Source organism: Phyllobates terribilis, unplaced genomic scaffold (assembly GCF_046119375.1).
Source record: "Phyllobates terribilis strain yellow unplaced genomic scaffold, ASM4611937v1 Scaffold_4__5_contigs__length_816908805, whole genome shotgun sequence".
NCBI lineage: Eukaryota > Metazoa > Chordata > Amphibia > Anura > Dendrobatidae > Phyllobates > Phyllobates terribilis.
Genome location: NW_027362764.1, coordinates 725,268,537 through 725,283,413, shown reverse-complemented (window position 1 = coordinate 725,283,413; position 14,877 = coordinate 725,268,537). Strand labels below are relative to the sequence as shown.

The 14,877-nt window shown below is 43.6% G+C and overlaps 1 protein-coding gene across 2 annotated transcripts in view; it reads right to left on the bottom strand.

Moving 5' to 3' along the window:
• EMC2 (ER membrane protein complex subunit 2) overlaps window positions 1-14,877 on the bottom strand; it is an 85,567-nt gene that overhangs the window by 16,662 nt on the left and 54,028 nt on the right. For both annotated transcript variants that reach the window (XM_073679770.1, XM_073679771.1), the window contains exons 7-9: window positions 8,781-8,866; window positions 8,564-8,623; window positions 668-749 (exon numbers count right to left, since the gene is read on the bottom strand). In XM_073679770.1, coding sequence (XP_073535871.1) covers window positions 668-749; window positions 8,564-8,623; window positions 8,781-8,866 — 228 coding nt within the window. The remainder of the gene's footprint in view (window positions 1-667; window positions 750-8,563; window positions 8,624-8,780; window positions 8,867-14,877) is intronic.

The following is a 14,877-nucleotide window of genomic DNA, read 5'->3' as shown; positions in this document are numbered from 1 at the left end:
CTTTCCTGGGGCGGTCCTCATGTGAGCCAGTTTCTTTGTAGAACTTGATGGTTTTTGCAACTGCGCTTGGGGACACTTTCAAAGTTTGCCCAATTTTTCGCACTGACTGACCTTCATTTCTTAAAGTAATGATGGCCACTCGTTTTTCTTTACTTAGCTGCTTTTTTCTTGCCATAATACAAATTCTAACAGTCTATTCAGTAGGACTATTAGCTGTGTATCCACCAGACTTCTGCACAACACAACTGATGGTCCCAACCCCATTTATAAGGCAAGAAATCCCAGTTATTAAACCTGACAGGGCACACCTGTGAAGTGAAAACCATTTCCGGTGACTACCTCTTGAAGCTCATCAAGAGAATGACAAGAGTGTGCAAAGCAGTCATCAAAGCAAAAGGTGGCTACTTTGAAGAACCTAGAATATAAGACATATTTTCAGTTGTTTCACACTTTTTTGTTAAGTATATAATTCCACATGTGTTAATTCATAGTTTTGATGCCTTCAGTGTGAAGGTATAATTTTCATAGTCATGAAAATACAGAAAAATCTTTAAATGAGAAGGTGTGTCCAAACTTTTGGTCTGTACTGTAGGTCCGACCCTCCCAGTGTGCTCCAGGTTGCTCCGACATACAAAAGGTGCAAAAATCACCTCGTGTGAACACTCACTTCAGCAAACTGCTGGTAGTAGAAGTGGTTGTGTGGGTTCGTCAGGATGAGTTCCTCCAGACAAAAAGCAGCCTTTGCATAGCTAGACGGGAAAAAAGTGGAAAAAATATATATAAATATCAAAAGTCATTTTTGAAAATTAAATGTAACTCCATTCACCACGACTTGTGCGCAACTTTCATGGTTCTTCTAATGGAAAAAGTTATGGGTGACTTTACTGACCGTAGAGAATCGATGAAGCTGTGCCGCCATTGTAGAGAGACTTTTGGGCCCTACGGTCACATCTTAAGTGCATCTGACTCAAACGACCGGCAGTGACTGACCTGATGGGCAGCACGGTGGCTCAGTGGTTAGAGGTCCTGGGTTTGAATTCGACCAAGGACAACATCTGCATTAAATATTTATGTTCCCCCCCCAGGGTTGTGTTACGCTTCCTCACACACTCCGAAAATATACTGACAGATTAATGGGGTTGTTTGGTGGGTGAGAAATATTTTTTAAAAGGGGACAAAATGTGATTTTTATTTCATAAAGGTTTAAGAAAAATAAAATAAGACATGTGCACATCTTCAGAGGCAGGACCCAAATTATTTTTAACCTAACATAAATACATGTAAGAAAAATAAACGGCCCAAAGAGGTCCATATATCCTTTAAAGAGGTGTACAAGATTTAGGAAAATAAATAGCTTTCCAACAGCAGCGCCACTCGTGACTGTAGGCTGCTTGCAGTACTGCAGCTCAGTCCCATTCTAGTAAATACTGCAGTACCAGATGCAGGTAATGGCGCTGTTTCTGGAAGAGAAGAGCCGCGCTTTTCTAATCTCACACAACCCCTTTAAAAGAAATATTCTGGAACAATTTAAGGTTACTCTTTGTACAATAAAAGAATATATAATTTTCAATACTTTTTGTGTATCTATTCCTCTACTGCATTCAAGATCTATGCTTGCTGAATGCAATAGGAACATATATTGTTTATTTAGAGTGGATAAAAGTCAGTCCTGGTGGTGTGATGGGAACACAGATATACGATTCATTACCAGACCCTAGTCTGATGTCAGGGCACATCCACCCCTTACATTACTGGCGCCGAATCTCTGCAGCAGAAACTCCTCAGCCAACACCAAGTGGTGCAGATTTCTGAGGATATCGTAGCGGAAAAGCTGCAGCATTATCACCCTTTGCATTGAACAAGGGGAAATCCACTGTGAGAATCCACAGCAAAAATGAACAAACTGCAGATGTAAAAATCACTTTACACTACAGATTTTGCACAGAACCACAATGCTGGTATCTTTGCATTCATCTCACGACCAGGACACATTTTGAGCACTGAAGGTTTTCTTTAAAGGGTTGTCTCTTTCCTTTCAGAAAAATTTCTTTCGAAGGCCGTGAGAACAATGAAAAATCCAAATTGAGTAGTACTTCTCCTCCCCAGGTCCAGTACCAGTACTCTGCCATTCCCCTGGTATCTGTTGTTTTGCTCCAGCCACACAGTGAGCTCAGTGGCACTGCCCGTGTAGACAACAATGAGCTCACCGATTAGCTGCAGGGCAGTCTATGTGGCATCAGCCCTGCAGACAGACACAAGAGCAGAGACTCAGCACTCAACAAGGGCATGGCAGGTAATACTCAGTTTGGACTGCAGCCAGTGAAAAAAAATAAGATACAAAATATTATATATACACATATATAGAAATGGGAGTCTTTCCCATCTCATTCATTTATGGACTATCCACATGATATGCTAGCTGGACCCAGACATACACTGCTGTCAGTGGAATGATGGGAGAAATTTCCATTCATTTGTATGGCAAGTGCGACCACCTCACCACAGACAGCTGTCAATCTCGAGCCCTGTTATCAAGATCGATGCAGTTCCAACTGATAGAACTTGCATCTACTGTAAATTTAAAGCATGTCTAAATAAATCCGAGATGGAAATAAGGCACCGCCTATCCACAGGATAGATGATAACTGTTCGGGCGCATTCACATGACCGTACCCCTACAGCTCCCCTAACCTGAACCAACCGAGAAGGGAATAAGGCGTCACCTATCCACAGGATAGATGATATCTGTTTGGCCACATTCACATGTCCTTTGGACATTGAACTGTAGGTTCATTGAACTGTAGGTTGGATTGCTGCTAAAGGGGAAAAAAAAAACCTCTTTAAATCTTCTTCCTTAGCGAGTGTGAACGAGCTGAGTGTGACTGGAGCGTAAGTGCAAACGGAAGTAAGTGTGTGACTTGTGATTCATTCAGTGAATAGGTATTTGGGAATCCTGCACCAAATACCTGTGTGAAATGCTGTGAGTTGCTGAATTGTGAACTGCTGAGTGCTTTTCTACCTGTTTAGTTTTATTGGGCTTTTTAAAACCTATTTTCTCTCTACAGTTTTACAGTCTCTTATTTTACTACCTGCCTGTGGGTTTAAGGGTTAACTACATTGCACTTAAATCCTGAGGTGTACCTATACTCACAAGGGGTTGATTAAGAGTGAGGGGTCATAATTAAGGGTTTATAAGAGGCAGCTGGTTGGGGCTTCCAGTCCTTTGGAAGTGCATTGAGCTGTAGGTTGGATTGCTGCTAAAGGGAGAAAAAAAAAAAAAAACTCTTCAAATCTTCTTCCTTAGCGAGTGTGACTGGAGCGTAAGTGCAAACGTAAGTAAGTGTGTGACTTGTGATTCAGCGACTTTGGATTCAGGGAGTTTGGAAGGGAAGAATTTGGACTGAATTGCTGTCTGTATTTTATTAATTCTTTACATTTCTTTTTACTTAACATTTCTGTCTTGTGCAATCCCCATTAGGAAATGAGCTCCATTATTGACAATGCTATCCAGTGTACATCTCGCCACATGTATGCAATCCTTGAACAGTCGCTCGTGGGTGCATACTGCTGTGTGAGATGTGTGCAAGTTGTGCGTTTGGAAGCCCAGGTACTGGATCTAAATGAGCAGCTGGCAACACTGAGATCCATAGACAATATGGAAAAGAGTCTGCTGCTCACTGGGGTAGATGTGGGGGAGGGTGGTAGTAGGGAGCTGCAGGACAGTGTGACAGCTAGCTGGGTGACAGTTAGAAGGGGGGGGGGGGTAGAGGGAAGAGTGCCAGGGAGGCTAGTCCTGATCTGGCACACCCCTATAAGTTTGCAAAGTTGGCAGATGAGGGAGGTGTTGGTACAGGGGTAGAACTGCTGCAGCAAGGCATGTCCTCTGAAAGCTGGAGGAGTGTCAGCTCCAGTAAGGGGGGAAATAGGAGAGCAGGGCAGGCCAGGTAGGTGCTGGTAGTGGGGGACTCTATTAGGGGAACAGATAGGGCAATCTGTCACAAAGACAGGGATCGTCAAACAGTGTGCTGCCTACCTGGCACTCGAGTCCGGCACATCGCTGATCGGGTTGACAGATTACTGGGAGGGGCTGATGAGGACCCAGAGGTCATGGTAAACATTGGCACAAATCACAAAGTTATAGGTAGGTGGAAGGTACTTAAAGATGATTTCAGGGAAATAGGCTGCAAGCTAAAAGCAAGGACCTCCAAGGTAGTATTCTCTGAAATACTGCCTGTACCACGTGCCACGCCAGAGACGCAACAGGAGATTAGGGAGGTAAATAAGTGGCTCAGGAATTGGTGTGGGAAGGAGGGGTTTGGGTTCATGGGGAACTGGGCCGACTTCTCAATTGGCTACAGGTTCTACTCTAGGGACGGCCTGCACCTTAATGGGGAGGGTGCAGCTGTGCTGGGGGAGAAAATGGCTAGAAGGTTGGAGGAGTGTTTAAACTAGGGATTGGGGGGGGAAGGGTATTCATTTTATAGGTGGGGAAAATAGTGCAAATAGTGACCTGGGAACAAATAAAGAAGTTGGAGGTGGGGTTAAAACAGTCAATGTAGTAAGAAGGAATAGAGGTACAGAGAGATACGAGGGTCAGTCAATAAGTAATGCCTCCTATTTTTTTTCTCCTTAAATAAGGTAGTTATGTTAAATATTCGAATTTGGCACAATTCCTCAAACCTTCTTCTCCAATCCACAGCAATTGCATCTTCCTGTACCAACAGGTGGCAGGACTGTATAAGTTTGCAAAATGGCTGACATCGATGTTCGTATTAGACAACGTTCTGTGATTGAATTCTTGCATGCAGAAGGTGAAACGCCCATTCGAATTCATGAGAGACTGAAAAATGTGTACGGTGATGCAACAGTGCATGTCAGTACTGTTAGACGATGGGTTCGTCCCTGTAACACAGCTGAAGGGCCATCACTGTTGGCTGACAAAATGCGGAGTGGCAGGCCAGTAAAAGCAGTGACTCCAAGCAACATTCAGCGAGTCGATGACATCATTCGTGGTGACCTTCCATCTGTTCGGGCCGCTAAAAGAAGCGCATCGTGGGATTCACTTTGAGGATGAGGAGGCCGTGAAAAAGTCTGTGCGTCAATGGCTTAGGAAGCAAGACCATGCTTTTTTACCATGCGGGAATACATGCCCTTGTTAAACGGTGGACCAAGACTGTAGAAATGGATGGAGATTATATTGAAAAGTAACAAATTAATCGTTAATGTTGTGGTTTTCAACCTATGTAATTGCATTTGAATTTCTTGCCAATTAAAAGGAGAAAAAAATAGGAAGCATTACTTATTGACTGACCCTCGTACATAAAATGCATGTACACTAATGCTAGAAGCCTCACCAACAAAATGGACGAATTAGAATTAATTTTGTTGGAAAATAATTATGACATGGTGGGGATATCTGAGACGTGGCTGGACGAGAGCCATGACTGGGCAGTTAATTTACAGGGCCATAGTCTGTTCAGAAATGACCGTACAAACAAGCGAGGGGGGATGTGTGTTTATATGTAAAATCATCCTTAAATACCATCTTGAATGAGAATATATGTGAATCTAATGAAAATGTAGAGTCCCTGTGGGTGGACATAAGGGGAGGGGAAAAAAAAGAATAAATTACTGATAGGGGTTTGTTATAAGTCTCCAAAAATAATGGAAACAGTGGAGAATATCCTCATAAAGCAAATAGATGAAGCAGCGACTCAAGGAGAAGTCATTATTATGGGGGACTTCAACTACCCTGAAAAACATTGGGGGACAGAAACATGTAGTTCAAGCAAAGGTAATAGGTTTTTGACAACTATGAGAGACAATTACCTTTCACAACTGGTTCAGGACCCAATAAGAAGGAGGGCACTGCTAGACCTAATATTAACCAACAGGCCAGACCGCATATCAAATATACGAGTTGGGGGTCACTTGGGTAATAGTGATCACAAAATAATAATAAGATGTGTAGTAGAGGGGTTACAAGGACACTAAACTTCAGGAAGGCAAATTTCCAACGGTTGAGAGATGATCTTAGTGCAATAAACTGGGACGATATCCTGAAACATAAAACTACACAAAGCAAATGGAAGACATTTATTAGCATCCTGAATAAGACCTGTGCACAATATATACCCTATGGGAATAAACATGCTAGAAATAGGAGGAAACCACTATGGCTAAATAGAGCTGTAAGGGGCGCAATAAGTGACAAAAAGAAAGCATTTAGAGAACTAAAGCAAGTAGGTAGTGATGAGGCATTAAATAAATACAGAAAATTAAATAAATTCTGTAAAAAACAAATCAAGGCAGCAAAGATTGAGGCAGAGAGAATCATTGCCAGAGAAAGATAATCGCAAAATATTCTATAAGTACATAAATAGTAAGAAACTAAAAAATGATAGTGTTGGCCCCCTTAAAAATAGTCTGGGTGAAATGATGGAGGAGGATGAGGAAAAAGCCAATATGCTAAATGATTTTTTTCAACAGTATTTACACAAGAAAATCGCATGACAGAAAACATGATTAGTGATAACAAAAATTCTCCAGTAAATGTCACTTGCTTAACCCAGCAGGAAGTACGGCGGCGTCTAAAAATCACTAAAGCTGACAAATCCCCGAGCCCAGATGGGATACACCCGCGAGTACTGCAGGAATTAAGTAACGTCATAGATAGACCATTATTTTTAATCTTTAAAGATTCCATAATAACAGGGTCTGTACCACAGGACTGGCGTATAGCAAATGTGGTGCCAATATTCAAAAAGGGGACAAAAACTGAACTTGGAAATTATAGGCCAGTAAGCTTAACCTCTACTGTGGGTAAAATCCTGGAGGGTTTCCTAAGAGATGCTATAATAGAGTATCTGAAGAAGAATAACCTCATGACCCAATATCAACATGGGTTTACGAGGGACCGTTCCTGTCAAACTAATCTGATCAGTTTTTATGAGGAGGCAAGTTCCGGACTGGACCAAGGAAATGCAGTGGATGTTGTGTATATGGACTTTTCAAAAGCTTTTGATACGGTTCCACACAAAAGGTTGATACATAAAATGAGAACAATGGGGATAGGGGAAAATATATGTATGTGGGTTAAGAACTGACTCAGTGATAGGAAACAAAGGGTGGTTATTAATGGAAAACACTCAGACTGGGTCTCAGTTAACAGTGGGGTACCACAGGGGTCAGTATTGGGCCGGCTTCTTTTTAACATATTTATTAATGACCTTGTAGGGGGCATACAGAGCAGTATTTCAATATTTGCAGATGACACTAAACTCTGCAGGGTAATCAATACAGAGGACAATTTTATATTACAGGAGGATCTATGTAAACTAGAAGCTTGGGCTGATAAATGGCAAATGAGCTTTAATGGGGATAAATGTAAGGTAATGCACTTGGGCAGAGGAAATAAAATGTATAATTATATGCTTAATTGTAAAACACTGGGCAAAACTGTAACTGAAAAAGACCTGAGTGTATTGGTGGACGACAAGCTCACGTTTGGTAGCCAGTGTCAGGCAGCTGCTGCAAAGGCAAACAAAATAATAGGATGCATTAAAAGAGGCATAGATGCTCATGAGGAGAACATCATTTTACCTCTATACAAGTCACTAGTGCGACCACACTTAGAATACTGTGTACAGTTCTGGTCTCCGGTGTATAAGAAAGACATAGCGGAACTAGAGCGGGTGCAGAGAAGAGCGACCAAGGTTATTAGAGGACTGGGGGGTCTGCAATACCAAGACAGGTTATTACACTTGGGATTATTTAGTTTGGAAAAACGAAAGCTTAGGGGTGATCTTATTACTATGTACAAGTATATGAGGGGACAGTACAAAGACCTTTCTACTGATCTTTTTACTCTGAGGCCTGAGACGGTGACAAGGGGACATCTTCTACGTCTGGAGGAAATAGGTTTAATCATAATCACAGACGGGGATTCTTTACTGTAAGAGCAGTGAGACTATGGAACTCTCTGCCGCATGATGTTGTAATGAGTAAAATTTAAGAAGGGCATGGATGCCTTTCTTGAAAAGTATAATATTACAGGTTATATATACTAGATTCCTTGATAGGGCGTTGATCCAGGGAACTAGTCTGATTGTCGTATGGAGTCAGGAAGGAATTTTTTTCCCCAATGTGGAGCTTAGTGTTTGCCACATGGTTTTTTTTTGCCTTCCTCTGGATCAACATGTTAGGCTAGGAGTTGAACTAGATGGACTTGTTTCCTTCAACCTTAAAAACTATGTTACATGACCGTACCCTACAGCTCTCCTGACCTGAACCAACAACCTCATATATGCCCATGACGTTATTTCTTCAGGTATGGAGATTGCAGTTGTATTGACCTTTGTGGGCCAAACATAGACAGGAAGATACAGTCATGTGTATACACGGGGAACCCACTGCTTACACGAACATCTAGCATGTTCACTGTTGGTTGTCTGACCTCCAGCGATCTGACACTTCCCACCAATCATGTGGGTAGGTAATACGTTTAAGACCATGATATAAAGGATCTTACAGATCATCTATTTCTAGGAAATCTGTGACTTACTCAAGTTCATTGATGTAAAGTTCCGCCAGTTCGTGCCAAGCTTCTTGGTCACCTACAAATCTGGACAAGAAGGTTAGATGCTTGAGGAATACGGGAAGGGTGGGAAAGAATAGATTATTGGAAATAGAAAAGAAACAAAATCAAATGCAAATTCCATTTTAATTAAAAAAAATATATAGCAGAAGAGCAAAACAAAATCCCCTTGTAAAACACTCACTGTTCCAGATACTCATTCAGCTCTCGGATTGCCTCGGCGTTTCTCCCCTGGGCTTTACGAATGGCAATCTTCCTCTTTCTTGTCGCCTATAGGTTGACATTAAGAAAGGATTAGACTGTCGGTAAAGAAGGCAATTTGCCTGTGCAAATTATTATCTCAATGCCAGAGGAATTCCACTGTTTGGCTGGAGTATATAAACACACGCTATGCTGTTCCTCCGACACAATGCAAAACTCATCCAGCGATCACATTACGTATGCCCGCCTATTGATACTAACACTATGCATCACTTCATTCAAAGAAGTGTCCCGTCAGAATGGAGTAATTACAAACCAGCGGGGAAGGCTAATCCTGGTGTCCCATTCACCGCTGGACCGCTCCTTCCTGTCACTGCAATAATCTCTGCAGGGGGATAAAGGTTTCACTGGCCCCAGAGGAAATTTAAGGGGCTTGTAATACCACTAAGCCAGGGATGGACATAATACCGGAGACTTTAGGAGCCAACTGACCCTTTCACTGGCCCAGCAATGAGATATCAAAAGAGTTAGGGGCCAATAGTAAAGAAATAAATCTAAATGCACAGACAAAGTGGGATTTCTTCAGCTCTGCTGTAAAGTCTTGTATTTGTTAATAGCTTTCTAAAAGGGTTTTATGACATTTCTAGGTTCTAAAATTGAAAATCTAGGCACCAAAGATGTATCTCTAAACAAGATACTGGCCAATGCCTATGGAACGCATAGATCTGCAAAGGGACAGAAGGAAAAAAGGCCCACTGATCACAGGGGCCTCCAGACTCTGCCCTTTTATTACATAGCGACCACAAAAAACTCTTACTGTCACTCCGATTCATTCTCCTCTGGGTTACTGCAAATTATGAATCAGTCTCCCTCTTACTAAACTCTCCTATCTATCCAGAATAAAGCAGCCATGCCTCCACACTCTGCCAGTCATTGAACTGGTTGCCCATCCACTACAGAATACAACATAAACTTATCACACACAGCTCTCCACTGTGCACTGCCCTACATTTCCTCCCCCATCTATACTACCCTAACTGTGCTCTCCACAGTGCTGCCCCAACTCCTCTCATCTTCGTCTACCATCCTTTCCTCAGTGCTGCACCGCCCTACATCTCCTCACTCATCTCGGTCTACCACATTACCTGTGCTCTCCACATTGCCCTGTCCTACATCTCCTTCATCATGCCTCTACCACCCTACCTGTGCTCTCTACTGTGCCCTGCCCTACATCTCCTCCCTCATCTCTCTACCACCCTACATCTCCACCACCCTACGTGTGCTCTCTACAGTGCCCTGCATCTCCTCCCTCATCTCTGTCTAGAATACCCGCCCATTTTCTCCACAGTGCAGCCCCGCACCCCATCTCCTCCCTCATCTCTGTGTACAACTCTACCTGTGCTCTCCACAATGTTGCACCATCCTACATCACCTGCCTCATCATTACCCCCCTACCTATACTCTTTGTTCTGATAAGAACTAAGACTAACATCCTCTATAATCCAAACCGTTCACTCTCGTCTCAAAGACTTCTCTCGTGCTGCACCAGTTTTCCGGAATGCACTACCCCAGACAATCAAATTAATCCCCAGTTCTCAGCATGTGTTAAAGATACATCATTTTAGTCAGACCTAATCCAGCTTTACTTAATTTTTCCTTACTACACTTCTCCTCACAATCTGTTCTTTTCTGTCATCTGTTTCCCCCACATGCCATGCACTTGGCAGCCCTTTATATTGCTATATACAGAGATACTGGCAGGTGACCACTACATGCAGCTTCACATCTTCTTATAATGATGGATGGACCATACTGTAAGCTGTATGAGCACAGCGCTCACTCCTCTTCTCTGAATAGGTGAACTGTGTGTTACTCTGTAATATCTGATATTGTTTGACCTGGTACCCTCTAATTTATAAAGTGCTGCGAAATATGTTGGTGCTATACAAAGATTATTATTGGTGCAGAAACAGCGCCACTCTTGTTCACAGGCTGTGTCTGGTATTACAGCTCACAAGAATCATGCTGAGCTGCAATACCAGACTCGGCTCAGGAATAAGAGGAGCACGGTTTCAACCAGCAAAACTAATGGCACATACACGCACCATACAGAAGATGTGTGTTTTCGTTGTTTTTGAGCCCAACAATCCTCCAGTGTAATCTGGCCCGGGAACACTACCTCCAATGTAACTATACACATGTATAAATAGCTGGGAAAGTCAACAGGCTAAACAAATTGGATTGGATCATGTTTTCATTTTTACACAGCTACAGACATCTTGGCCATGTGGATTTAACTTACTAAAATACCATAGAATACAAATCCCCATTCCACCGGCTGGCTGCGCACGGAGGATTTAATTGGTTGTGCGGTTAAGTGATTTTTCCAGTAATGTATCAGGATCTAGGATGATTTGCAGGGCTTGCCATGGAGACCGGAGCAGACTGTTTTGAGGACTGTCCAGTAGCACATTACGTGGGATTGCTCTACCGCTCGCTTGCCAGAGTCGGTGCTACCAGCACGGTCTGCCGAACGCCGTAGCCCAATAGTTTAGAAAAAGTCATTTATCTTAATTTGCCGAGTAACAAAACAAAGAAACAGGCATTTATAAAAAAAAATATGTACCCTGATATGAGGACTACACAAGTAGAGCGCAGTTAGTCAGACGAAGCAGGGTGGCTTTACCCATTATGGGGGCCCAAAAAACCATCGTACGGGTACATTTCAGCTGATCCATCATGCAAGTGGATTGGTGCGCGATTAACCCCGCAAAGAGGCAGACATTTTTTCATTTCTTTTTTTTGTTTTTTTATCCTCCTCGAACAACAACTCGAAAGGCGCAGCATTTCCATAATGAAATCTGCTACAAAATCCACAATATTTAGTGTGGATTTCACAAATGAGAAAACCCTCAGCAGATTTTCTGTCTAGATTTTTGTGGACTGAAAACTTCATGCGCGTGACTGCAGGAGCGCTGGGAACGAGATGGATAAAAACTTCTTTAATATTCTAACCTCTTAATATATTGCAGTCATCATATTATATATTACTGTGTACTTACAATTGCTCATTTTGCCTTTCTACCCAGATAATTCTTCTCTTTTCTCTGCTCCATGTAGAAACAGGATGTCTCTTTTCCCTGCAGAAATAATTTCCCTCTCCAACTCCCAACTCAGCTGCTTCGCTCCTCTCCCCTGCCATAGACTTTTGCCGTGACTGATGACTCATACAGGGAAAATTGACCTCCTGTTTCTACATAGAGCTTAGGAGGATTGAGCTAGTCAGTTATCAATCACGTGATGTCATGGACCTAATGGAAAAGAGAGGAATTAACTAGGTAGAAAGGCAAAATGAGCAATTGTAAATGCAGTGTGCTAAATAATATGATGACTGCAATAAGAGGATAAACATTTTGATGAGAGTGCTTGCACAAAAAAACTGGCAGCGTGAATTTCTGTTTCACTGTTAAGTTCTAAAATCCAATGATAAATAAAATTAAAAAAAATAAAAAACTTCATGAATCAATTTCTTAGCAGATGTACAATCTTTGCTTGCTGTCATTCAATGAGAACCTACATATTTTCTACAAGAGGCATCAGTTTAAAAACTGTACTGTAATGAGCTGGTGTGCTTTCCTGCCCTCTGATCCTTATGGGGTGACTGCTGACCCTATGCCTGGTGCACACAGCACAAGCTGAAAAGTGATAGGAAGGGTTAAATGGGTCATCTGATTTCAGAAAACTTGTGTATAAGCTATGGATGTCATAAAAACAGACTAAATAAATACAGACATTGGCAGCGCAGCAGCTGATCCCTCGGCGGCCTGGCGGCTCATCCTTCGGCGGCCCGGCGGCTCATCCCACGGCGGAACGGCGGCTCATCCCACGGCGGAACGGCGGCTCATCCCACGGCGGAACGGCGGCTCATCCCTCGGAGGACCGGCAGCTCATCCCCCGGCGGACAGGCAGCTCATTCCCCGGCGGACAGGCAGCTCATTCCCCCGGCGGACAGGCAGCTCATCCCCCGGCGGACAGGCAGCTCATCCCCCGGCGGACAGGCAGCTCATCCCCCGGCGGACCGCCAGCTCATCCCCCGGCGGACCGCCAGCTCATCCCCCGGCGGCCCTGCCCACATAGACAGCACAAGCTTGTGTGAGGCAGCCAAACAACAGACCGGTGCAGCGGTGGGGAGCAAGTGCTGGACCCAGTGAAAGCAAGCAATATTCGGGTCTCTTTTAATATAACTATGGAAGCTTATACCCAAAAGTTTTCTGAAAGGGGACAACCCCTTTAACCCCATGATCTGGAGGCTTAAATATATTCTTTAACCAGATTTATGCTATCCCAAATGAGAGCAGCGTAAAACTGGGGCAGAAACTCTGATTCCACCCTTGGGTGGCTGTAGTTTGGATAAAACACTTTTATTCTCTGTAGCTCTGTCTTCCCAATACTGCGCTTCTCCTATACAGTCCTCAGTATTCATGTCTTCCCCATCCGCTGCCACTGATGCTCCGCTTTCTGTTTATGCTCAATGTCAATCAGTGGTGGGGGTGAGACAAATATGATCACTGAGAAGTCTAGCAGAGATGCAGCAGATAAAACAGTCATTTTATCAAAACTACAGAAAGCAGCCCAGTATGTGACCCATCGCTGGAATCAGAGTTTTTGTCCCAATTTTATATTTCCCTCAGACTGGGAAGCATAAACCTGATGTGAGATCCTGTTTAGTGGCCTGTGAGAACAGGGCAGTATCACAAGTAATAGGACTGGCGACGGCTATAGCTGCCTGTGGATACGGTTATTTCGAGTATTCAGTGCTAGATACACTGTCAGAATCAATTTCTAGTTCCCGTAAGTAGTTTATTATTGGCTGCGCGGCCTGGGGAATTTATTTGCAGGCGCTCCAAGACTAACAATCCTTCACCCTAAATTACAGCAGAGAGAGGATCTGTTTCGCTGGTCTTTGCAGGGAGCTGCGTATATACACAGCAATTAGGTTATGGTAAGTATTAGCCACTAATGAGGCCACAGGCGCGGGCCGACCTCCCGGACTGCTTCCAAGGCTGCAGATGCAGAGACTCGCGTATCCAGGCCTGCGCCACATTCTCTCACATCTGACGAGATGGATATAACATGGCATTATATTAGCTGGGAAAACAAAGGACACCTTGATGGCGCCCATTATGGGTGGATAGACACTAACAGCACGTGACGGGCCGGTCATCAGTCATAGCATCGTGGCTTCTGTTATAGGTGCAGGTGTGAACAAAGCCTTAGTTACATCTGCATGAACAGGCAGAGGAGCGGGAGAGGAGCAGCGGGGTTGGGCAGGTGACATAAAAAACAGATGACAAACGATACAGGCACTGAAATGCCAGTAAGTGGCAGTCACCAGCGAGTGGGGAGGTTGTCTGGTATTTTTGGTATTTAGCTTTTCTTTCTTTTTTTTTTTTTATGTATTTTAGCAAATACTTCTATTCCTCATGAAAAGACTATTCTGGAGCATTTTTTCTTAGAATTGTGTTTTGATGTTCCTCTGTTATTCTTCCTGGAAATATATGGATTAGTTGACAACTGGGCATTACAACCCAGTGACAACCAGCTCCTAATGTATTTCTACATTTTTAGGGGGAATAACGTACGAAAGGTAGAGCATAGCCGATATAAGTAAAGATGAGCGAAAAGATTCAGATCCGGTGTCCAGTATGGTCCTCAGTAACAGCTGGAGTGGGGCAGTGTTGATTTTTTGCACCAGCAGTTCTCTACTCAGTATCATGGGCACCGCTGCTGCTTGTCTAGGCCCCTGGTAAGTTGCATCCCCTGCCCGGTATCCTGGGCACCGCTGCGGCTTGTCTAGGCCCCTGGGATGTTGCATCCTCTTACCTGTATCATGTGCACCGCTGCTGCCTGTCTAAGCCCCTGGGATGTTGCATCCTCTGCCCAGTATCCAGGGCACCTCTGCTGCTTGTCTAGGCCCCTGGGATGTTGCATCCTCTGCCCAGTATCCAGGGCACCTCTGCTGCTTGTCTAGGCCCCTGGGATGTTGCATCCTCTGCCCAGTATCCAGGGCACCTCTGCTG